At 30.4% G+C, this 26,094-nt stretch overlaps 2 protein-coding genes and 1 long non-coding RNA gene across 4 annotated transcripts; 1 reads left to right on the forward strand and 2 right to left on the reverse strand.

The window, feature by feature from the left end:
- Positions 1-9,011: 9,011 nt before the first annotated feature.
- On the reverse strand, positions 9,012-11,790 carry LOC112294745 (B-box zinc finger protein 24). Its single transcript, XM_024545521.3, has 4 exons — positions 11,627-11,790; positions 10,819-11,125; positions 9,744-10,289; positions 9,012-9,576 (listed from the first exon to the last, which is right to left on the reverse strand). The coding sequence occupies exons 2-4, from the start codon at positions 10,996-10,998 to the stop codon at positions 9,292-9,294; spliced, it is 1,011 nt and encodes a 336-aa protein (XP_024401289.1). The 5' UTR covers positions 10,999-11,125; positions 11,627-11,790; the 3' UTR covers positions 9,012-9,291.
- On the forward strand, positions 10,585-11,267 carry LOC149987547 (uncharacterized). Of its 2 annotated transcripts, none has more exons than XR_016497926.1 (2): positions 10,585-10,721; positions 11,029-11,267. It is a non-coding gene; the product is annotated as an uncharacterized LOC149987547 (long non-coding RNA). The 2 variants fall into 2 exon arrangements; XR_016497927.1 differs by having other exon boundaries at positions 10,598-10,734.
- Positions 11,791-12,523: 733 nt separating the features above from the next.
- Positions 12,524-16,602, reverse strand: LOC112294025 (protein CYPRO4). Its single transcript, XM_024544108.3, has 7 exons — positions 16,329-16,602; positions 15,473-16,024; positions 14,635-15,313; positions 14,185-14,295; positions 13,401-13,661; positions 13,091-13,197; positions 12,524-12,965 (listed from the first exon to the last, which is right to left on the reverse strand). Exons 2-7 carry the CDS (start codon positions 16,021-16,023, stop codon positions 12,806-12,808), a joined length of 1,869 nt encoding a protein of 622 aa, XP_024399876.1. The 5' UTR covers position 16,024; positions 16,329-16,602; the 3' UTR covers positions 12,524-12,805.
- Between the last annotated feature and the right edge of the window lie 9,492 nt (positions 16,603-26,094).

Genomic DNA, 26,094 nt, shown 5'->3' on the forward strand with positions numbered 1-26,094 from the left:
CTTGAATTGTTTTCTATAATTTTGAAAAATGATATAAATGAATGTTCCATATATCAGACTTTTGTATTTTGATAGATTTAGTTATGTCATTTATACAATCTTGTAAGAAGGAATTAAATGAGATTAAATTTATTGAATTGAGTTGGACAAGGAATTGCAAAAATAAATTGTTTTTTTTAAGAATGCATTCCAAGGCTCTCAACTTCCATATAGATTTGGATGTGGATATTTAACTTAAACTTATTATGCACTCCTCTATAATTTAGCATTTTCTTCAACTTATTTGATGCTTCTTCATCCCAATGTAAAGCATGTGATTGGAGACCTATTTTTAGAAATTAGATTTTAAAAAAAATCAATCTTTAACATGCTCTTTGAGTATATTTTATAGGAGTCAGAATATTTTTGACCTCTAATTTCTTAATTTATGTCTTATACATTCTTTGTGCAAAAATATAGCATTTTTACAAATACAAGAGAAGGTACATCTCTCAAAGGTTCAACATACCATATTAAAGTAGTCTTTTATTTATTTATTTATTTATTTATTTATTTTATTTAAAAATATGTTTAAAAAATATAAATAATGAATTTATAAAGGCTGGAAGTTTTTTTTAAAGTCATGTTAGAAATTGCATCTTTTTGCTCAAAGGTTGTTAAAAGTTTAATAAAAGTGTCATTCTTCCTTAATATAATTTCTTTCTATGAGTTATTAATTAGTTGATGTTATGTTAATTGAACATCTAACGAGACTAGAGGTGCTTTGTATATTAGAACAATATGAGTATTATACCTACTAAATCTCTTATTCTTCATAAAATTGGGTTTTGTAATATTCTTAAAGAACATTCAATCATGTATAAGGCCTTTTGTTTGTAACTAATAGAAGGAATTCTTTGGCGCATTTATCCCCCATTTTCGTCTAAAAAACTTTGATTCTAGTTCTTTGATCTTCTAATTTCTATTTATGTAATTTTTATCATTAAATATTTTTTTAAGCGAGATTTTCCTTATAATATCCAACCAATGGATTTTGTTTTAGTAACAACAATTGTACTTCAAGAATTTTTTTTAAACATAAATTTTACTTTTGATATGCTTTCCTACTATATTCTTTTAAAAATTATTTATAAAAATTTAATAAATATCTTAACCTTAGTTAGAAATTTTATACCTTTATTAAAACTTAATCGAATATTTTTTCTTTTTCTTCTATCTTAGGATCATTCAAAAAAAAACCTTTGGTCATCAAATAATAAAAAGGCCTTGGTGCTTGAGGAGAAAAAAGAACTATATAGACCATTAAGAGGTTGGATAATTTAATTTCTCTTTTGATTTCATATTACATGTTTATATAAAATTATATCTTTATTTGCATCAAATCAATGTTGTTTTGCTAAAACAAGTATGCAATCTTTTATTTTTTTTAATATAAAGCAAAGTTCTTTTCTATACTGAAGAAATATTCTAAATAGAAGTGTATCTTCAGAAATTCAATACCTTATCTTTATCTCTTGTGGTACTTTTCTAAAGAAGATGAATAGTTAAAATCTTGCTTAAATATATCCTAATTTCTTCTAAAAATCAAATAAATATTGTTTGAGACATTATCTATTATATCCATATATACATATATATATATATATATATATTGAAGTATTAAAAGCGTGTATATTTGATTAATCTAACTTATTTCCAATAATGGCTTCTAATATGATTTATAAAAATCTATTGCTAACAAGAGATCCAACCTTACAAACTAACTGCTTAGTATATGGAAAAATAAAATTATATACACTCCCAATTCCAACTCTATTGGAACCTTTAACATATTTAAGATTGACTTTTGAGACAAAAAATCATACTTTTAGCTATAAAAATTATTCTAGCTCTTATATACTTAGAATATATAACTTGTGTTCTTATAAAAAAAATTGTTACATCTTTGTTGGATGTTAAATAGATATTATTTTTTAATAATTATTTTAAAATATATTTATTCAATTATTTTATATTATAAAATAGAATATTTATTTTGACACAAGTTTATTGTAAGTGGATAAAAAATTAAGAATTATATATAATAAAAAATATGTATTAATTGAGATATTAGAAAATATTAAAATATTCAAGTCTATTTTTATTTGAATTTATATAAATTATTTGTGAAACAACCTTATTTTTTATAATATAACAATCCAAGATTTTGCTAGTATTGAGAGTCTCTTAAGTGGATGCAAATTTGCAAAATAGACCATGACATTGGGATATGGGTTGAGATTTCTAGATGATTATCAAGTATTTGTAGGCATGTTACACTGAAGTCTTGGTTTATACTCAAGATTTACAAAGCACAATATAAAATGTGGGTCTCTTTCTAAGAGATTGTCATTCTAAGAAATTATAGTTAAACTTGTATACTTCAAAGTTTGAATTGTACATCTATCCAAAACTTCTAAAATCCTATTCTATTGTGTAATATTATAAAAAACCATAAAAACTATTATCTTATTTGCAAGCATCAAAATTTATGCCTATATTACCTACATATTTATTATGTAATAGAAATATAAAAACTATCTTAATATTTTTACTATAAATGTAGTCTAAAGGTGAAGATAGACTATTGAAAGATATAAATTTTTCAACAAAATATGATTAGACTTGATAAAATAATAAGTAATATATTTAAATATTTATACTACTAGTTAGGTTTAAACTTGACCTCTCTTAAGTTTAAAAAAAAATCTCTTTTTACCAATTTAATAAACCCATATAGAACATGTTCTATGTTTCAAATATATAAATATTTATTTAATAATGGATTATACTCCTTGTATGCTCAACCTAAGCTTAAAGATAAAAGATGACAAATAAGTAATAGGCAATGAATAAAATCCTTTGCCTAGCCACAATCCTATATAGATGAGTATTTCTTAGATGACATTCATCTACAAGGTTGAGTGTAGAGGTGTTTTTGCAAAAATACATATTTATAAGATATTCCTTATTTACAAGCAGCATAAGAAAAAAAAATCATTAATCAAATTATTACAAAATTATTTAAAAAAAAAAATGTTGAAAATAAACCAAGTACACAAATTATTGATTAATGAATTGTTAGTACCATATGTTAGTCCTTCTATTAAAGTAATGACAATTTCTTTCAATAGATGATACACATAATTTTTTTTAAAAATTATGAAAAAATATTTATTCATAATTTGAAATTTTATGAATGATTTGAAAAATCTTATATTATTTTACTTGAATGTTACAGATACCTTGTATGCATACTGTAATAGGTACATATAATGACTATCTTTCATATATTAATTGGTGATTGACTTGGTTCCTATTGAGAGCATTAAATGTAGTCGACGCTCTTCATAATATTTATTGTAGTTCATAGTAAATACTATAGCTACAATGTTTAGAATGTAGTGGGGAGAAATTGTTTATCTTCTATCATTTTCTTTGTATACAAGGAACAATCACATTAATATACTCTTGTTTTTATGTGTATGTATGAATATTACTTCCAACTACTCTTGTGTCTTTTCAAACATTCTCAACACGTTATCAACACAATTGCTCTTGTATTCTAATCTTGATTCTTAAAAACTTATATGCACCTTGCTCTTTGACTTCTTCTCATTTTTTTTTCTACCCTAAAGTTGTTGAATCCTAGTATTGCTAAAACTTGTTGTTGCTGAATTCTACTATTGTTAAACCTTGTTGTTGTTGCGCTATGGTATTGCTGCACCTTATTGCTACTGAGCCTTGTACCCTAGTGTTGTTACGCCTTACTTGCGGTCAAACTGCCATACCTTGCCACCGATTGCCATTGTACTACTACTACTGCACTCTATTACAGATTCCTATTTTTTGTGAAAAAAAAAAAAATCCTCAAATTATTAATATTTTTGATTTTAATTTAAACTTTATTATTTTATTTGGCTTTACATTTCAAGGTGTATTTTATTCAACCTTTTCTACTTGATCTTATTTTTTTTTACAAATTTATTTACAATGTGTGCTTCAACATTCTCAACTATCTCTACTATGTTTTCAAATATTATCACTATATTCCAATATTTTCAAGCTCTTCTATTTCAACCATTGGTTGTTGATAGAAATAATTATTTATTATGAATAAAAATAGTAAAAATAAATTTATTTATAAAACAACTCTTAGATGTAATTTTGTTTGAAGAATCTTCTATTATAGGTACTTCTATTCCTCTTGCTATCCATTGGAAAGTATTTTTTTCCTTTGTTGTCATCTTGTACCTACATTATAATATCAATATTTAAAAATGAAAGATCTAATCAAGCTTTGGAAGAATCTTAAATCCAAATTTGATCATAAAAAGATAATTTTTCTTTTGTGTATACATCACGATTAGACACATTTACATGTCTTGGATTTTTTAAATTTAAATGATTTCAATAGTAAAATATATTGTATTTTTTTGACAACTACAGTTATATAAATAAAGCATCTATAAAGAAAAAATGTTTGAAAAAATTCTCTCTACATTTTCTCCCACATTTGTTGTATTTTCATAATAATATAGGAATATGAAATTTCAAAGTCATTCTTATTTCATGTCCTATCTACTTTTTGTGGATGAACAAAATAAACCATTCTTATGCAATAAAGAAGCTTATCCTATTGGAACCATGGTTCCAAAATCTCATGCTTTTAATATTTTAAAGTCTAAGAAAAAATTATATAAACATAGAAAATATGCTCATAAATACTAGGGTAGTGATGGTCATGACTATTTCTATCCATATGGAAAGAATAAAAATTTTATTACTAATTACAGTGGAAAAAAAATTAGAGATGCATTTTTGCCATAAATGTGGAATGATTAGACATTTAGCATATGCATGCTATATTTCAAAAATAAGTTGAATATAAAATTATCTATTCTATATTGTGCTATAAATGGTATTTGGGATAGACCATCTATTATAATAGATAAATCATTTGCATGCATGATTGCAAGAGCTCTTTCTTACAAGGAAGAAGATCCTGAATCTTAAACCAAAAAAAAAGTGATGCATCGCTTTCATTGATTAAAATAAAAAATTACCATTGAAAAAAAATATGCTTCTTTGGATAAGAAAAAAGTCTTTGGTTCAATTATAGACACTCTTACATCTTGCCTTATGAGATATAAGATGATATTAATACACAAACAAGATATTAAGAGTCAAATAAGCTACTATAAAGCTCATCTTATTGCCTAAGGATTTATCCAATGATTTGGCATTGATTATGAATCTACATATTCTTCAATCATGGATTCAATTATATTTTGATATATTATAGGAATTGTAGTTCATACCAACTTTGAGATATATATCATAGATGTAGTAACTGTATTGGTGTAATACGTGAAGTGTTACTTGAGAATATATTGGGTGTCTAGTTGTGAAAGATAGAATAGAAATTGTAATAACAAAATCCTAATTCTAATAGAATACTAAATAAACTCCAATTAAATCTTAACAATACTAAACAAACTTTAATCAAACTCAAAAAGAACCTTAAAGAAATTATAAAGGAAACAATAAGAAATCTTAAAAGAATTGAAAGATAATCCACAATGAACCTTAAAAGAATCTTTAAGAAGTCCTAAAAAAATATTATAATAAGCACAATATATCTTAAATGAATCTCAATTAAGTTCTAATTTAACCTTAAGTGAAATCCTAATAAACTTCAATCAAATTCTAGACAAATCCTAAATCCTAAATCAAATCCTAATTAAATTCTAAGTCCTAAACCAAATCCTAACCAAATCCTAAATCCTAAATCAAACTCTAATTAATTATAAATCCTAACCAAATCCTAAACCCTAAATCAAACCCTAAGATAGTTTAGAACCTCAATATCTTTTGAATAAACTATTGATCTTATTTATAATTTTACATACCTTTCAATATTTTAATTATAAACAAGTACAACAAATTTGAGGATAATCACACTTATCAAATGGAAGAAAAATCCTAAAAACTACTCAGATATTTGCTAATATCTTTCTCCAACCTTGATGTTAATCTTCTAATGCTAATATCCCTTCTTTGGACCATTAAATTGATCTCAAATTTCTCATATACATAAGAAAATAAGTTTACTATGCAAATACATAACTTTAATTTCAATCCAACTAGTAGATTGCAAGAAATCTTAGAAACTCTCATTAGACCTAAAATTCTACTTTTCAAAATCCCAACCCACTTAAACATCAATAACCCTCAATTCAACCATTAGATCAAGCTAAAATTTTCAATACATATTAAGCACAACTATAATCATTGACTTACAAAGTTTCACTTATAGATTTGCTACAAAATTCTTGAAATTATCAAAAATATCAACTCTTGTTTATTTCACCAAAACTTGAGTCATCCAAAACAATCTTGACTTTGTAAGGCTCTTACAAAGTCATTACAAATCCAAATTATTCAAATTCAATGCTTATAGAAACATTATTAAGTCTACTACCAAATTCCATTCTTTGATCTCCAAAAGAACCCTAGCGTTACTATAGATGTGTGGTTTTGTGCCTCAAGGTCTGATTTTGACCTAAGTTGACAGCTTGTCCTCTTCGGATATCAATTCTTAGCTTCTTGAGGTAAATTTTACTAAAATCTAATTTTAATTCCCTCCTACACATACTTATATCATTTAATTTTCTAATTTACTTTTTTTTTACCTTATTTATGGCCCTAAAAAAGTAAATAGAATCCCATTTTGTAAAAAATAATATTAGTATTTTTTTTATTTTTTTATTTTACTACCCTTTTGACTATTATGTATATTTCTAAGATAATTTGCTATAATATTTTGAACCAAGATCTTCTATAATATAATAGTTTTCACACTCTTTCACCTATTAGCAATATTACATCATGACAACATTTTTATATGATTCTGTGGATGGTGATATTTATATAAAAGTTCTACTTGATTTGGAAAGAACTGCAAATGCATCTGCTTTAAGTCAATATTGTGGTATTAAATCATACAAAGCCATGTATAATTATACAATTTGGATGCATGTGATATTAACATCTCTAGGATTATTTAATTACAAATAAATTTATAAATAATCTACTAATCCCTTGTTTATTTATCAAATGAGATAAAATGGTTTTATGATCATTATTGTATATGTTGATGATCTTAACCTAGTGGATACTAGATTTGTATGCATTACAACTGCTAATATACTTATCCGTGAGTTTGAGATGAAAATGCCAAAAAAAAACAAATTTTTACATTAATCTTTAAATTATGCATTTCACAGATGATAGTAATTTTTTCTACTAACTAATGTATATTAGATGAATCATATAAAGATTCAATATGATTGATGCTTATCCGTTATCAACACCAATAGTTGGACATAGTTGTGATGGTGATAATGTATACTATCCATGCGAAGAGGAGGAAGAAACATTGAGAGATCAATATCCATACCTTGCAGCAGTAGAAACACTTTTATATTTAGTTACATCTACAAGACTAGATATTACATTTGTAGTTAGTGTTATTGCAAGACACAATGCACGTCCATTACTACGACATTAGAATAGTATCAAATATTTATTACATTACTTAAAAGACAATAAAGACTTCGAATTATATTACATATGATCTGTAGATCTAAAATTAGTTGGATATTATGATATAGGATATAAATTTGATATTGCAATAATTAAATTTCAAATAAGCTATGTATTCTTAAGACATAGAGCTGCAATATTATGGAAATCAATCACACAAATTATAATTGCAACTTCATCCAATCATGCAAAAATTATTGCCTTATATGAAGTATCTAAGGAATGTATTTAATTGCTATCAATTGATAAACTCATTCAAACAACTTGTGGGCTTTTATATGATGATTCTCCAACTATCTTGCATAAAGATAATAATGCTTATATTGCACAAATGCAAGTTGGTTTCATTAAAGACAACATGACAAAGCATATTGATCCAAAGTATTTTAGTTATATCCATGAGTTGGTTTGTGATCAAGCACTTAAGATAAAAAAAAATTGAATTTGCAAATAACCTTGTTAATCTCCTTACTAAAGCTCTTCTTTTGTGCAACCATTGCCAACTTACTTATGGCATTAGCATGCGGTGACTTACTTTTCTTATGCAAGAAAGTTAATAAATTATTTAAATAATTAAAAAAAAATGATGTTGTGTTCTTTTTCTTTCAACTATGGTTTTGTCCTTGAATACAATAAGGTTTTCTTGGATAAGGTTTTTATGTAGTAGCTATAGATCTTGCAAAATTACAAAAAAATAAAGATCATAATTCTATGCAAATTTCATGTTATGTAAATATTATGATGAACAAAGCAAAGTGTTGAAATCATTAAATATAGCCAATATTCTCCACAAGATTGACTGTATTTTACAATAAATAGTGTAGCTACAATGTTTAGAACGTAACAAAGAGAAACTATTTATCATCTGCACTTCTCTTTGTATAACAACCACATCAATATACTCTTGTTTTTGTGTATGTGGGTGAATATTACTTCCAACTACTCTTGTATCTCTCCAAACATTCTCATCAATTCATTTCAAAATGGCTATTATCTTATCCTCACCTGTATTCAAGTGTAAGATGTGGAACTGAGGTTAGGAGCAATGATTGGAATGCTTTCTAGCAACTTTCATGTAGAGAACTTTAACCGTCACTATGTGGACAGTCACGTCTGTTGCAAGTGAAGAGGTCGGTGCCACCCGTTGCTCTCATTGCAATTATTTTGTGTTAACCGATTGCACAGATATCCTCTATTATCTACAATAGTTTTGTCAGCTAAGGAGTTCCTATGTGGAACGAGATAGCAGTAGAAAAATCCAAAACCCTAAATTACCTCAGAGTGAAACCTAGCGATACTACTAACTGAATTTCAGGTAGCAAAAGTGCAGTTATGGTACACATAAGCTTAAATACAACAAAGTATAAGATTTAAGCATTTACAGATTCTGGTTCCTTTACCCAGTATTTGGTTTAATTGAAAGTGAGTGTATCCCAACGAGTAGGTATTACGATACATATCCACATTCCTTACAAAATAGCCAATGCGTGTGAAGTATTATACGCCAACTGAACCATTGGCGCATAATGGAACAGTTGCCTGCAACGATGACACTAAAAATGATACATCACTGTAAAGAAACCCAACAGAAGATGGAGAAATTGGTGAACTTCAAAATAAATAAGGGAGATTGTAAGGACTCAATTAAGTTCTGCGACGCTTTGTAACGGGAGCTGGTGACGAAGGACTAACTGAAAGACCAAGGTCTGGGACGACAAAAGCATCATCAAACTGCGGAACAATAGCAGCATCTTGCTTTCCTTTCCCTTTGCTGAGAGCGGTCGCCCTACCTCCACGAGTTAATCCAACGGTAGGAGCAGGAGCGGACAATTGGGGTACTTCATGGAACGACCCAGCCGCGTACATCTGCTCTTCGAACATGCTCAAATCCGCCATCCAGTCGTAATCACCAAGATTGTTCATGTCAGCCTGCAATTATAACAGTTTTTCAATTAAGAAGCATGGGGTGAAACAACTGCGCAAAACAATTCCGCAAAAAAGACTTGAAATAGAACAAAGACAATTACGTAAGTTGAGAGAAAGCAGAAAAGTTGAACTAGTATCTAGTTCACGCCAAGTTTGATCAGTGTATGTACCTTGGAGGAACCGATATCACCTATGTGATAACCTTCCGCCAATTCTGGTAAATTCAAGAGCTCATCCACTCCCCAGACAGGAACGGCATCAGATAAGAAGTCGGCTGGGATGCTATTCCTCTTTCCAAAGGAAGAACCATGCGGGTCAGACACGTTTGCGGAAGTCGTGCCGACAGGCTTTGACTTGATCTTAGCCCGCTCTGAGTTTCTTCCACCGTTAGTCAACCATGATGGGTTTGGAGTGGGGGTCGCATTTGCTGGCACAGGTTGCGAGTTGTCCTTCAACTTTGAACCAGAGGAAAGAGTGCTCTTTGAGATTGACGGAAGAGTAGACGTTGCAGTGCTTGGCGTAGGAACTCTCGGTGACTCCTCCAGTACCACCTCTGCCCCTTCTTGTCCTGAGATGGAATCCAAACCCACCCTGGTCCCCGTTAACAAGAACCGCTGGTGGTTGGAGGACAGCTTGTTGGCGCTGTGAATGGACACATCACAATCTCGACAGAGAAGAGCCCTGTCTTCCAAGCAGAAAAAGAAACCTGGTTTTTCCTGAAAAACACCAATAACGATGCGTTTATGGTAAAGCAACACATCAAGCAAATTTCGTGTAGGCCTTGTATCCAGCCTAACGCCCTAAGAATCACCACCTAAAATTCTCTACAAAAAAATGGGTAACAACATCTTGCAAGCCCAGTGCAGCCATAGTTTTAATTTTGTTCTAAGAAGAAGATATAAGAAAGGTCCAAGGTTCAACTACAACATAGACATAAATTATTTACAAAATTAGAAGGTGGATACATAAATGCTCCAAGCCTGAAGTATCCATCGGCATTTGAGAAGTGGCAAGTTCTCAGACACGTGCCATGCATTTCTACACCAACTTCATACACCATACGAATAAGCCCTGGCACCTTGAAATAACAATTTAAAATGCCAATGCTCTTGAACATTTAGTGTCGAAGTGAAACACTGAACGAAGCGGTAATGGAACCTAGTACGTGTGCTCACAATGTCGATCTTATTTTTAATTTAATTTTAATTTTTTTTTGGTGAAATACGAAAACCGTAATGTACGGACCTGACATATGTCGCAGCGGGGAGGCTCAAGCTGTCCAACAAGAGGCACGCGGACATGCTTATTGGCTAGCTTATTAGCAGCATGGACCCTAGTGTCGCAACTTGTGCACAGTGCAGCTTCGTCTGCACAACACATCACCGCCGCTTTGTTTTTCTCGCATACATCGCACTGAACTCTCATTCTCACCGCCTTCTGATGTATTTCTTGCAGGTTTAGATTATTATCCAGAACGACAGCATACACTTGGCGCCACGATGCCGAGCAGGTAGTAAAAGGAGCAGCACTGTGGCCGAACTCCACATGTGTCCTTAGCTTCACCAGCATCAAATTGGACAGTCAGAAAAAAACTAAAAAAAATAAACAAACATAAAATAAAAAATAGAAATAAGATAGAAATCACAGAAAAATATCAGTCAAATAACCCGCACTCATTCAGTCCTCTCCAAAAATTTGCACCATGAACCTCCTAGAGTAAAACCCTCTCCATGTCATCCTCTCTACACCATTCCACCCACTTTCAAAATCCTGAGCGGACCCACATATCTAATCAGACTAATTTACCATATAAATGCCCCGACTACCTCACAAACTAAAACTGTTTCAATCTGGAATTGCGACCTCACTGTCTTACCACCCTCATCTTCTCTACTATCATACACCACCACTTCGACGACCTTACTCTCAACTCTCACCCAAAATGCACCACCCCTAAAACTCTACAACAACAACAACAACCGCAACCACAACAACGCCGACGACGCCAACAACCCTCTTCTAACTGAGCATCAAAACCAGAACCACCACTCACCTCGAATCCGCCCGATTCTCCTCAGACGACAACGAAATGTGGCAAACTGTGGCTCTAACGAAGCGCAATCGTAGCAGTGCTGCCGCTTCAACGCCCCCAACTCGACCAAATTTCCACACGATGAAGCAGATGCGGGGTCCAAAACCGATGGCTTCAGAGGAGGCGCAGCGTGCGAATGATTGCCAGCCTCAATCCAGGTGCCGATATGCGCCTCCGATGACATAGCGACCCTTGTGGTGGACATTGAGGTCCCTATCCGAGGGCCGATATCTTGGCAACCGGCTTTTCCGACGTGTGGCTCTGGCGCTAGGTCTATCCAGGTCGCGTTTGATATCCCCACTTTGAGGATCTGGATAGCGCCCCTGCCTACGGCAGACAAATGGGCACCCTGGTTTTGCTTTTCAGGCCACCGCAAACCGTGTGCCACAGCAGCACGGCCCCTGGTTCTAATTTGAATTTTGTGGATCCACGTGTGGACACACGTGGCGGAGGCCTTCCTTCTTGGGTGGCGCCTTACCTATGTCATTTGGGTGCGGAAATAAACAAAAAATACTTAAAAGAAAAGAGAAAGTAAAACAAATAATAAGTGTGTGTATAGAGTTGTATTTATATAATGAATTAAAGAATTAAATGAATGTTAACCATCTGTTTAAGTAAATATGTGAAAAAAAAAATACATACATATATATTTATATTTATATATATATAAAGTGTGTGGAAACTGATGGCTTTTGTTTTGTGGTAAGACACGAACATAGACTACACAAATTAACAAGATTTATGTATTTAAGAAATAATTTGTTGTTTCAAAAGTTGGTGGTCCATCGTCATGTAGCAATTATTTAGAAATAAAATTTCAAAAAACGAAAGTCCATATACAATCAAAACATAATGATACAAGTAATGGACAGTTTTCAAAGACATGAGTAACTCATGACGTAGTGCCCTGATCAACCTTAAAAATTGAAAAAGAAAAGCTTGATAATTTCACACAGATCCCCAGTGGAGCTTGACTGACGCATTTACACTACGCATCAGGGTCTGGTGTGAATTACCCACCAACCCTTGGCATTCGAAGTGGTACTTGATCACGAAGAAAAATAGTTATTTGAATTGCAATTTGAGATAGTCAGTGGGGTTTTGTAAATGAGTTGAATGCCATCAGATCCTGCCCACAGATCAAATGTTGAATGAGCTCAATTCCTGTCGAGTAGCGACAACCAGAGGAGCTTCTCCTGAATCGTCAAGGAACTTCTCGTGCATGAACGTGCTCTGCACAATGGAATCTGGTTTTTCAACAACCTCGTAGCAATAACAACTCTTCAAACCTGCTTGTTGCCTGCATTCAGTGCACTCGGCAGAGTAAGAACCAGTTTGATAAACAGTAGCTTAAGATCACAAATTTTGTAACAGCGCTATATTTTTAAAATTCAAATTGTGCTGGTTCCGGAACGAGGTTGGTACCTGTAACAGTCATGGGTGCTGTCCTTCACAATGTCGAAGTTCCAGACAACAGTGAAAGTTCCTGCTGAAACCACCAAATATCGCTCTTGCTTACCCTCCTCTGTGACCTGGAACAAGAAAAAGAGAAACCAATGCTGACATAAATACAGATCATAGAACAAGGACTTCAAAACCAGATGTAGAGGTATATGGCATGTTGCAACCATTATTCTGCATAAATGGGGACAGGAATTTTCTCCTGTTTAACAAAAAAAGTATGGCAGAGGGAATATTATAATGAGAACATGTGTATTGGCAACCAACTGCTTACCCAAGAAAATTTGCCACCGTGAAACTTCTGTTGTTTGCCATCCCGATGTGCATCAAAAGCCCGGAGCTTCAATAACCTTGGTGCGCCAATCTTACCTCCCATACGACCAGAAAATCCAGTCTTCATCCTTCCATCCTTGTCTTTGAAAACTGTACTGATGAGAATCAAGTACGTGTCTGTGGTGGCTAACACCCATTTCCCATCGTATGTGACATCTACATGAGTAATCGGAGACCCTAAACCAGGAAAGGCAGTCTTTGCCTGCATGTCACGTTTGGCAGATAGAGAATTAGGGGGATGTCATCACACATTTGAGAAGACTTCTTGCACTACGATCACTTCAGAAGAAAATAAGATACAACCCAGTTTGAGCGTGAGAGGAGAGACAATTCGATGCAAGCCTCACGGTGAAGGAAGGAAATTTCCAACTACTTTAAAAGATAATTATTTGAACAGAAGAAGCCACATTTGTGGTAATTATGGCATATATAAATATCTGTTGTGCTCCTTGGAATTTTTTCAAGACACTTAACAATGTGGACTATTATATTCAGAACCTTTTCAAATATTGATGAAGTAACCACATTCAAGGACTCATGATAACTAACGTTGGACCTCAATAGGATGGAGAACAAGTTGTTGCTTCTAGAGAAAACCATTTCTGGGCGAATGATTTCACAGAGTTTCAATGCGTACCATTAATACAACGATGCATACAATATCAGTGGATGAAAAGCAAAGTCATTGACCTTTTGATGCACTAGAACAAGATAGGAATGTTTACCATTCTCATGCTGGTGGTGCCGTACAGTCTCACTTTGCCATCTTTAGATCCAACAACCACGCTGCCATCTCCGGCTGTTGCAAAGCAGCTAAAATTTGTACCTCTTGTGAACTGCCATGACAAATGAGAAATTAGAAAAAGCGATGCGATGAGGAGCAAGGCCAAGTCAGAATACAACAAGTGTAAAGTTCAAGTGCAAATATAAAGCACATGGAAAAACCCTTACATTTGAATTACTACCTCTAAGAAAAAAACATTTGAAACCACCTGTCTACCAGTCCTACCACTGCTATAAGAATGTGATTGTGACCAAACAAAACGTCATAACTAGTGTGCAGATCAATATTGCCACAAACTCGGCCAATCACTTCAGGCACTAGAGCATGACCAAACAAATTTCAAGGACACGTCCAGAAACACAGCTCTCTAGGCATGACTAGAATAACAAACCTGATGGCCTTCCGTCCAAGTCAGAGCCGCAGGGCTGGCAAGCTGCTGAACAATTCCGTGAGAATCCCTCATATCCCACCTGCACAGTCTGTTATCATCCAGGCCAAGAAAAGTAGAACCATTGCTATACAATTGTGCACCTTTACTGTCATTGGTGACATCCCTCATAGTGATGGGAGTACCATCCTTTTCAAACTTCCACTCTGCAACCATCTTCCCTGTTCCGATATCAAGCTGGCTAACACCGCCAGCAATAGATTTCCCGTCCTTAGCTGGACTAATCAGCATCATGTTGCTCTCTCCTCTGATGAGCATCCCTTTCTTCGGGGTTCGGAACACAGAGCTACCCATACCAGGTCTTCCTCCATCCTGGAATCGGATTGTCAGCCCTGTACCTTCCAGACCAGTTGATCGGTTAGCCAGCACATCTAGTCCATAATCGTTCACCAGAAAACTGTGATCCATGCCACCTATCGCTAAGCTTTGAATATTTGTTTTCGAAGGTGTCTTAAGCGTTTCTCTGAGCTCCTTTATTTTGCTAGGTGTTGGTATCACATCCTCGGCATCCATCCAAACAGAGGCGTCCTCCTCCTTGCCAGAAGCCCAGCCCAAGAAGTCTTTTCCAAAGATCTTAACCTTATTCGCTTCAGTTGGTTTCAAGAAGTATGTATTCTCAAACCTGTCCTCGGTAACGAAAGAAAAAATGGTGATTACTCCAGTGTCAACACAATGAGGAAGTACATATTTTTCTTCAACCAAATTAAGAATGCAGATTGAGAATTGCGCTACATTAATCAACAATGGTTAATATTCCCACAAAAAAAACTGCGCAACTTACTTAGCATCTTCATACTCCATAGCACAGGCTCGATACTGTTCTTCGTTGGGAAACTTTAATGCCCACACGCCTTTAGCCACAAAATCCACTCGCCTTTGGTCTTCGTAAAACTGCATCTGCAGCAGATCGTCGACTCTAGCTCTAACACCACCCACTTCAAACATCCAAAATGTGAAATTCTTGAGACCAACGGTAGAGTTTCTCCACTGTTCGTCTTCTTCATTGTCCTCATCACCATCCTCTTCTTTGACAAATCGCCAACCCACATTCTTCGCAGTAGCAAGCCATTTCCCTTGTATATATTTATACAGCTTGGCCTTCATCAAACCAGACAAAGGCATCGCCCCGTCTAGGGTGAGTGAACCCATCCTGAGAGAAATAGTAGCGTCAGGAGTTGAGAAACCTGTGGATCCCTCTCGTGGAGCAGGAGTTGGAGTTCCCGCTTCAGAATCATGAAAATTTCTCTCGGATGATGGGCTCTGAGGGGAGTCAAGTCCGTCATCCTCAGAGTCCGATTCTAAGCGCCCTTCACGACTAGCTGCAGTCCCCATCCTGGTGATGACATTCAAGAAGACATTCAATGCTTTTAAACCATCCAAAGTTAAGTGAAGACAAAAATCTACAATGTAGGCGATCAAGTTCACGAATCAGATATCTTCTCCACTTGGACAGCAGCACTTTTCCGAACTACTCAAACTGCTGCAACACAGATGAAAAAAAATAAAATAAAATAAAAATAAACTCAAAAAACTCAAAAAATAATCTACATTGCAGGCAGGATATGACATCTCAAGCCTCTAATCCTGAAACCTTCCCTGACATTGATCACAACTTCAAGCTAGAACTTCAAACTCACGCAATGTAGGTATTCTGTGCTCCCAAAAATCGCAGAAGCCGCCAACTAGGGTTGACACTGCAGAACCACGAGGGCGAATGATTCTGTGTCTTGTGAACAATGTAACACTCGCCGAGCTGGAGAAGAGGAGTTCGGAAAGCAGCAATGCCGGTGACGATTGAAATGGTTGATGAGAGTGGACTGAAATCGTTAGAGAGGCCCAAAGATCCGCTTGTTACACAATCAAAATGCGTAAACAGATGTCTAATCACTCACTTATCAGTTTTCGTAGATCCTAAGGCCGCGTTACTAAGCAAGCAAAGGCGGTAAAGACGTACATCATGTGGGCTACCGTAGAACTCCTCCCCCAACTCGGGCACAGAGGAAGACGATTTTTCTCAATCCGGTGTTCATCCAGGACAGTTCAGAATTGTTTTTTGGATTGTGCAGATTCAATTTTTTAATATTTAATTTTTTTTTGTGTTTTTTTGTTTTTTTAGTTGGGTAGAGTTAGAAAATTTTAATGTGCTCGCATTGGTAGTGAAAGAATGTTACCTGTGGCGAGATGTGTTGCCAACATCAGGAGAGAATTGAGGTCAGAGAGAAGAACATGAGTACTCTGCAAATACAAAATTATTACTCAACTAATACAACAGTCTATTTGCTGAAGTTCAATCTTGATACCTCTTGCATATCAAGTAATACCTCATCCACCACCTTCAGTTAAAATACTAAATCTTAAGTAGATCTTAGGTAAATCTTAACCAAATCTAAATGTAGCCCTAATCAAACCCTAATTAAATCTTAATCAAACCCTAATCAAATCCTAAATTCTAAACAAACCTTAAGAAAATTTTAATGAAATTTTAACCAAATTCTAGACCAAAATCCAATTAAATCCTAAATTCTAACCAAACTCTAATCAAATCCTAGACCAAATCCTAAGGAAATCTTAAATCCTAACCATACCTTAAACAAATCCTAAACAATTTCAAGAAAATCCTAAGTAAATCTTAATCGATTACTATAGCTATTTAAAATCTTCAATGAATATTAATTTTAACTGTTGATCTTTACTAAAGTTTTACTCACATCACAATTCACAAGCACACAAATTTTAAAGAAAATCAATTCACCAATTCAAAAAAATAGCTCCTAAATCACTTAGATGTAGACCGCCTTCCTTTTCCAATCCAAATGTTGATGTTCTAATAGCAATTTCTCCTTGCTGAGCTATTCAATTTCTTCACACATTTGATGGTGTGTAGAATTTTAAGTCTAAATAGATGTCACGTATTTTTGCTTCAATCAATTTAGTAGATATTACAAGATTGCAAAAACCCTCACTAATCTTAAATTTCAATTATTGCAAATCATAATCCACAAAAAAACTCTCATAACCATCAATTTAACCATTCAATTAATATCATATTTCACAAACTCATTCAAAACAAACACAATGATAGACTAACAAAATTTCACTTGTAAATATTCTACAATACTTATGAAATTCTTAAATTTAAAATTTTCTTTTTACTTCTTAAAATCCAAATCCACTAAATATATCTCTTACTTTGAAAAGCCCTCAAAACCTTAATATGTATTCAAATCACATGAAATAGACTTTAGGTACCAATTCTTGGTATTTTGAGATAACTTTTACTAAAACCTATTTTTAATTCCTTCCTAAAGATGTCTTTATCAATTATTTATCTCATTTATTTTGATTTGGTTCATTTATGCCCCTACAAAGTAAATAGAAGTTTCTTTTAAAAGAAGGTAGTATTAACACTTATTAATTTTTATTACCTTCTTATCTTTTATTTATATTTCTAAAGATAATTTGTTAAAATATTTTTATTTAAGCTCTTATATAATGAAATTTTTTCTTTCCTCTTTTACATAATGGTTGTGTTAGTATACAACAATGTACTTTAATAGTCTCAATTAAGACAATGTTGGAATTGTAACCTTAAACAAAACTTAACTTGTAGAAATTTTTGAAATTTTGATCATATTCCATCAAACTTCTTTGGCATACTAATCTTTTCCTCCTTTATACTTGTAGTAGCATGATATTTTAGATTTATTTATAAGGTTGATGTGCTTGCTTTTCTTAAGTATACAATTTCTTGACTTAGATATTAGGCATCATTATTGGCTTCTTTCAAAAGCATACTTCTATAATTGATATTAATAATGTATAATTTTTTTGCTTTAAGAATATTGAGAAGCTTATGAAGTTATGCATTAGTTGTAAAGCTATTTCACTTCCAACAAATATAGTATCTATACTTTATTTTTCTTCCATCTTAATAATATAAAATTTTAATAAATCCACAAATCAAGTTAGATGATGGTAATTTACAATCTCAATTAATAAATCAAATATTTTCACAAAGAAAGATAGTCCACTCTCTGTAAGGAAAGATTTAATGTTAAAAAAATTAAAAATGTTAATTTACAAGTAAATAATCTGAAACTTTTAAAATACAATAATAAAAAATTGAGTAATCTAATAATTTCTAAAATAAGATATGAATAAAAAATTATTACTCTTAGAATTGATAAGAATATGGAAGGCATTACTCTTGTTTTTATATATATTATCTAAATAAGAAGTCACATAGATATGTTCTATAAGTCATCCAATATATGTCTAACTTATGAAGAAAGTTTTTCATATGTACAATACATGGCCAACTTGTTGTCCAAGTTTTCAACCTACTAATCACCTATATATACTACTAAAGTCAAAACTGTGTTAATAAGGCTTCTAAATAGTTTTTTCACAAGTTATCAACAAAAGTATTTATTTTTATTTTTGCTTAATTTATCTTACTTTCTTAATTATTTATGCCAATATTCATATTCATAACACCTATCTTCCTCTCTTTCTCTCTCTTCTCTTCCTTATATCTTTTTTTATAATTTTTTTTGTCTATAATTCCAATGGTACAAATAACTTGCTCTATAAGTTCTTAATTTGCAAGATATAGCAACTTTAAATTGTACTTAAGTACCTTTATATTTATTATAACTTTTTTTTTAGAATTTTAAAATTTCGATAAATACATTGATAGATATTCCATTTTAAATAAGTTATCCAAATATTCTAAAAGTGAATAGATTTATAGATATTAAAAATTTAATTATTTAAAAATATGAGTGGATTTTATAAATATTTAGGATTTTTAAAATTTTGATTAGTTCTATCACCTTATTTTGGATATCTCTAAATTTAATGGTGGACTTAAAATACTCTACTTATTTTTTAATTTTTAATTATAAGACATTTGATTTAATACATTTTATTTTGATTTTTTTCTTTGTTATTTTTAAATTGTGAGTTGATTTATCTTATATTTTATAATTATAATTTTAAAGGTATAATTAAAATATTTACTAAATCTATAGCTTAGGCATAATGAATTTTTGTAAAATTACAAAATTATCTTTTTTTTAATATGTAAAAAAAACAGAAAAAAAAAAGAAAAAAAAATTATATTCCATTTTGATTACATAGATGTGTTTAGTTTTTTGACTTCTTTATTTTTTAATTTTGAATTAACCTACTTCTTTCTCTTTCTTCTTATTTTTGATGTTAACAATTCTATTGGATGAAATAACTTGCTCTTTTAGTTTGTAAAATATAGAAACTTTCACTTTGGCTTTTGGATTTTGACTTTTATTTTAGAAGTATTATTCTAAAGTTTAAAAAAAAAGTCTTTGTATCTATTTTTGGATTATTTATTTTAATTTGTCATCAAATTATTTGAATTGTATTTAAATTTATAGATATTGAAGATTTGATCATTTTAAATTTTGAGTTGGCTTTAGAAATAAGTAGAATTTTATAACTTTTTATTTAGATTGTTTTTCCATATTAACATACTAAAAATTCAAGAGTGGACTTGTTATGTTGTATAAGTTTTTTAATTAAAAGATATATAGCCTTCAGGTTATTATTATTATTATTTTTTTTTTTATATATTTTTAATTTTTAATTGACTTACCTCTTATTTTTGATACTTTTGATCTTAATTATATGTTTAATATCTTTACCAAGTCCAAAGTTTATAAAATATGAGATTTCCAAAATTACAAATTATTCTTTTCATAATATATTAAAAAAATAAATTATATGCCAATAAAATGACAATAGTTATATGGAAATAAAAAATTATACTATAAAAATAAAATAAGTAGATTATATAAATATATTTTTATTTTTTGATTACAAAATTTTATATTTAAACTAATTTTTTAAATATAGTATATGCATAAATGACTCACAATTATATAAATTATATTCTAAACTTATATCATAGATTGTACATGGTCACAATAATTTGTACCATATTTTCCAATGAAGTGGTGAACTCTCTTAAAGAAGTGGCAAGCTCTTCCAACACAATCTTTATATATTCAAGTTTTATTATAAAAAGTTCAAATAAATATACAAGTAGCATCAAATTATCACCAAAATATTTTCTTTGTAGAAAAATGACAATTTTTGTAAAATTATAAGGTGGTTTTATTCAATATAATAAATTAATTGATTTTATTTTAATTAGAAATTATTAAATATCTTATTACTACATTTGAGATTAAAGAACTACTTAGATATGAAGAGAGCTAATGGTGGATCATGGATATAATTGTGTGCTTTGTTTAATGTTTAGATATATTAATATCAAAGTTATATACATATGAATAGAAAACTTTATGTTGATAAATAAGTAGGTTATATAATATAATTTTAACTATCTTTGAGTTAGTGGACTTAATTAATTATAATAATGTGATATATTCATTATCTAAAATGCTAAAATTTGTTTTTTTTATGTATGAATATTTACTTTTGTCATTTATAAACAAAGTTATTGTATGCCAAGGAATTGCTTCAAGGTACTTTAGACATTATTAGCATTTGGATTTACAAGAAGCAAACAATACTTTGCAAAAAGCCTAGTGTACAATCTATTAGTTAGACCTACTATTATAGCACTTATTATTATATGCAAATATCACTCTTTGAAAGTATTTTTTGAAGTTGTATCATGAAAAGTGATTTATGAACATATAAATCCTATTTTTTAGTACCTTTATTCTAAAAGTAAGTAATTAAAATACTTAAAATATAATATTTTAAGTACATTATTAATGGTATTTGTAAAACATAAAGAACTTGTCATTAATTAGATACTTAAAATGTCATAAGGTGTTGAAGAAAGACATGTGATATAATTTATTTCTTATCTTAAAATCCATCTAGAATAGGCTTGCAATGAAGGATAGATCATCAAATTATGATTTTTTTTTTTTTTTTTTTTTTTTCTTTTGTATCTCTTTTTTTTTCTACTCTCTCTCTCTCTCTCTCTCTCTCTCTATATATATATATATATATATATATATATATTTCTATTAAATAAAATGAAGCTTATGTGTTGTAGAAAAAATACTATTTTTGATTCAAAAGTCATAATTCATATGATGTTGTGATGTAATACAACTATATGGTAAAAATATAATCAAAAATAAAATTCTAATTAATATCTAATTATCTTAGTTCAATAATAATTCAAGATATTTAAACATGGCTTTTATAAAAGCCTCTTAGTTTTAATTTCTTGTCTTAATAGTTAATAGCTTAAAGGTTGGTTAGTAATTTTACCTTCTAGGCTATAGAGACTCTTTTATTGCCTTAGAAAGACCATAAATTGATAAAATTATATTAGAAGAGGTAAATAATTAACATGGTTGATACAAAGATTAAATTGAGAATAAGGTTGGACTAAAAAAACCTCTAAGATAGGTTAGATTGATACTCAAGGGTCAACTATTTGTGAGATAGAATTGAAATTAGACCTCTAGCCACTAAAATGACAATCTCGGACAAAATAGGATTTTATTTGAAGACTAGAGATTAGAATTCAAGAGTTAGCTTAGAGCTTGTTTCAAAAGATATAAGGATTATTTTTGCACAGTTTGTTTGGAATTAACAATTGTTATTCAAAGTTAGGATTTGTATTGACAACTTGGGATTCATGCAATACAATTAGGGCTAACACTCTCGACTAGTTCGTAAAATTGGTATCACATATATAGTTTAAAATTTAACAATTCTTGGTTAATTGGATGTGCTAAGTTTATGTGAAAATTTATAAAAATGTAATAGTGCGAGTGAGAGATATCTGAGTTTTGGTACAAGAAGCTATCAAAAGTTGGCAGTTTGGGACTAGGTAGGATTTATATGATATTTGAAGATCTATAAGTTGGATCAAGGTGAAATTTGGCATGGTGTTAGAAGACTTGAAAATCAAGCTATTTATCAATTTTAAGTTGAATTTAATAATTGAAGAAGGAAAAATTACTATTAGAAAATTTGCATGAACTTTCAAGTTGGCGGCTAAGTAATATCAATGTGGTTTTTAGGCGTTTTTTTACTATTTATAAGTTGGATTGAGATGAATTCTATTTTAGTATATAGAAGACTTATAATCACATTTAAATGCAAAATTTTGCTTTAAGTAGATGATTAGATTAGGAGCAACAACTCACTAAAGCTTATTGATTAGGATTAAGATTTGGCAAAAAAATTCAAAATGACCTAATTATGAAAGTAATAAAGTAATTGGAGTTTATGTATGGTTGAGATTACTAAGAAGAGAGTTTTTGAATACTTTGTATTGGATTTAAGTACTTTTGAATTAAAATTTAAATTACATTCTTTTTATAAAGGTGAAACATATTAAGGTTCTTGAATGCTTGTAAAACTTAATCTCACGTTCCACAGCCAGATGCTCAATGCATTTCCAAATATGATAACATGTAATATTACAATGTAATTATTAAAGACATAAATTTCAAAAAAAAAATTCAATATACTTTTGTGTCACTTCAAAAGATTAGAAAGTCACTCAAAGATGGTAATATATTGAATTGAAATGGCTATTGTCAAAGACAAGAAGACTATAAAGTCTTAAAATAAGATTAAAGATTAAAAAAGCATTATTAAGAGTGAAAAAAGCTTCATCCTTTCCTCCATATATACTACCTAACTTGGAGTTACATGACAATGTTATATAAGGCCTCTAACATGTACTGACTTTGCAAAACATATGTTTTAACTTACAATGCAAGTTTTTTATATGTGCACTATATAATTAGCTTCTTTCATAAGCTATCAATATGTATCATATGTGGCTAACTTATTGACTAAGTTTTCAAGTAATCAATCAATTGTAAACATGTGTAAAATCAAAGTCACATCTATGAAACTTCTAAAAAAAATCTTTAAAAGATATTATGAAATTAATCTATTTTTCTTACTTCTACTTAATGCTATAGATAATTATTGAAATAAATATATATTTCTATGACCTTATTTCTCTTTCTAGAGAAGAGTTTGACAAAAAATAATCATTATATGTTGAGGAAATCTAAGATGCAATGAATTTTTTTTTGTCTCATATTTTGATATTTATTCTCTTTGAAGATGGTTGATAGGTCCTCTCAACTATTGAAAGTATCTTATACAAAGGCAAGTAGACCATCCTATTATTTAATCATTATTAAGGCGTTTATAACTTCTTTCAAATATAATATTTGGAACACCATCAAGCATTGTTTCTACCTTTAATAATATCATCAAACAACAAGAATCTCTTCCAAGGTCATGATACCAAATACATTGTATCTTGCTATCAATTTGAAGAAAGACATGTTGTTCTTGAGGATCTTCATGTTAATTACGTCATCTTAAATGTTGTAAAAATTATAATGTCTCATTTTATAAATCAACAAATGATAACTCTTGAGTTGAAACTACTAGTTGTTGCTTTTCTATCTTTTTAATGCCACAAATAAAGATAGAAAGTAAAATGTTATCTTTCTTGGATCTTATTTCTTTTATAGCAAAGAGTGATTATTCTTCATCTTAGTTTTGAATGATGTCGTCAATGAAATGCATCAATGTTCTTTGCTATATTAGTAAGATTTTTTGCTAATTTCCATGTGTATTCACTAATATCATATCCATGCTAATGAACAAAAGATTCCAATCTACTTTGACATTACTTTGAATCTAAAACTTCTTTCACCTTGAATTCTTAATTATTATCCACTTTTATAGAAAGATGTAGCATTTGTCATTTTTTAAAGTTATTTATTATTTCATATTCTTCAAAAAGAGATACATAGATTATAAGATGAATCTTCATAAATTCTAATAGATGTAATCAATAAATAATAGAATTTATTTGTTCACAAATGAAAAATAGTCCAAGTTTATGGTAATCCAACTTGAGACAAAAAAAACTACTCTTAGTATTATAATAAAGTAATTATATCTTATTGCTTACATATAATTGGTAGTTTTCTTTATAATAGGCATCTGTATTGGTCTTTTGTTATTTTTGAGCTTTTTTTAATTATATATTTATTATTGTATGTAGCTCAGATAAATAATTTTCTAATTCTTTTGCCATAGGATTATTAACTTTTGAGAAGTCAAAAGCATCAAGATATAAATAATAATTATAATTAATAAAAAAAAGATGTTTTTTACATAGAAAAATGTAACATATTATTATAAGCAACTTTTGTTGATAGCAAAAGAATTGTCTAAACATCTTGTTGATAGTTGATGATACATCTTAAATATTACTCTATAACTTGGTTTACATGCTTTGTCACTCCATCAATTTTAGGATAAAAAATCAAAGATAGTTTTATATCCATCTTTAGAATCTTTAAAATAATATTCTAAAATCTTCAGTCTTTCTATTTGATATAATATCTTTGGATAATCCATAATAATGATAGATGTTTTGAAGAAAAAGCTTAGTTATTTCTTCACTTATGATAGATTTTATACATGGTATAAAATGTGCCATCTTGATAAAAAAATCTACTATAAGAACTTTAGAATGGAAGACCCGTAATAAAATCTATAGAAGCAAAAGATTATATTTGTTTTAGAATAGATAATGATTAAAGAAGTCTATATGGTTGATGGCAAAGAGTTTTAAATCTTAAATAAATGTGACATGATTGTACAAAGTCTTTAACTATCTTTTCCATTTAAGACCACCAAAAATCTCTTATTATTAGCTCCAATATAATAGGATAAAGATAAGATATTTGTATTTTTGACATATAATGATAGATAGTTGGAACTATATTTGAGAAGTTATGGAAGTTTCTAGAATTGGGACTAAGTAAGTGGACTATGTAAGATCTATTGTGGAACATTCTAAAAAGAGCCTAGGATGGTTATCTAAGTGTGGCCTACTATGGAACCTTCTACAAGGAATTTAGAACAGTTATCCAAATGGGGTCTATCATCTAGGAACATTCTAGAAAGTCCAAGGTGGTAGAATAAGTATAAATAGGACTAGTCGGGGACTTTTTGAGCATCTAATCAGATATGATTTTGGTTTTTTTCTCTTAGTAAAGTTTGGTTTTGTATTTTTCTATTCAATTTTATTTTGTTTTATTTTTGTTTGTACAATTTTATCTTTTGTGTCTTATTTTGTTTAGTTTTGTTCAATTTTGTTATGATCTATTTGTCCTACTTTGTGATGAGGTTTATAACTACTATAGACTAGAAAATCATAGACTCTCAAGATAGACTGGTCCTATTTTATTGGTATTAGAGCAATTATTAGACTATTTTTTGATAGTGTATTGATAGCTATCATTTAGTTCAAGGTCAATTGTTGTGATTACACTAAATATTGTGTTGAGACTACCACAAGCTATTCTTAAAAAAATCAACTAG

The sequence above is a fragment of the Physcomitrium patens genome, chromosome 17 (assembly GCF_059467195.1).
Source record: "Physcomitrium patens ecotype Gransden chromosome 17, ASM5946719v1, whole genome shotgun sequence".
In the NCBI taxonomy this organism is placed as follows: domain Eukaryota; kingdom Viridiplantae; phylum Streptophyta; class Bryopsida; order Funariales; family Funariaceae; genus Physcomitrium; species Physcomitrium patens.

Coding starts and splice junctions, on each gene's coding strand:
- LOC112294025 (XM_024544108.3), bottom strand. CDS start 16,023: ATGGGGACTGCAGCTAGTCGTGAAGGGCGCTTAGAATCGGACTCTGAG. Junction 15,314..15,472: donor ATGGAGTATGAAGATGCTAA/GTAAGTTGCGCA, acceptor TACCGAGGACAG/GTTTGAGAATACATACTTCT. Junction 14,296..14,634: donor CTTGGACGGAAGGCCATCAG/GTTTGTTATTCT, acceptor TTGTCATGGCAG/TTCACAAGAGGTACAAATTT.
- LOC112294745 (XM_024545521.3), bottom strand. CDS start 10,998: ATGAGAGTTCAGTGCGATGTATGCGAGAAAAACAAAGCGGCGGTGATG. Junction 10,290..10,818: donor CCCGCTGCGACATATGTCAG/GTCCGTACATTA, acceptor GGTGTTTTTCAG/GAAAAACCAGGTTTCTTTTT. Junction 9,577..9,743: donor GTGATATCGGTTCCTCCAAG/GTACATACACTG, acceptor TTATAATTGCAG/GCTGACATGAACAATCTTGG.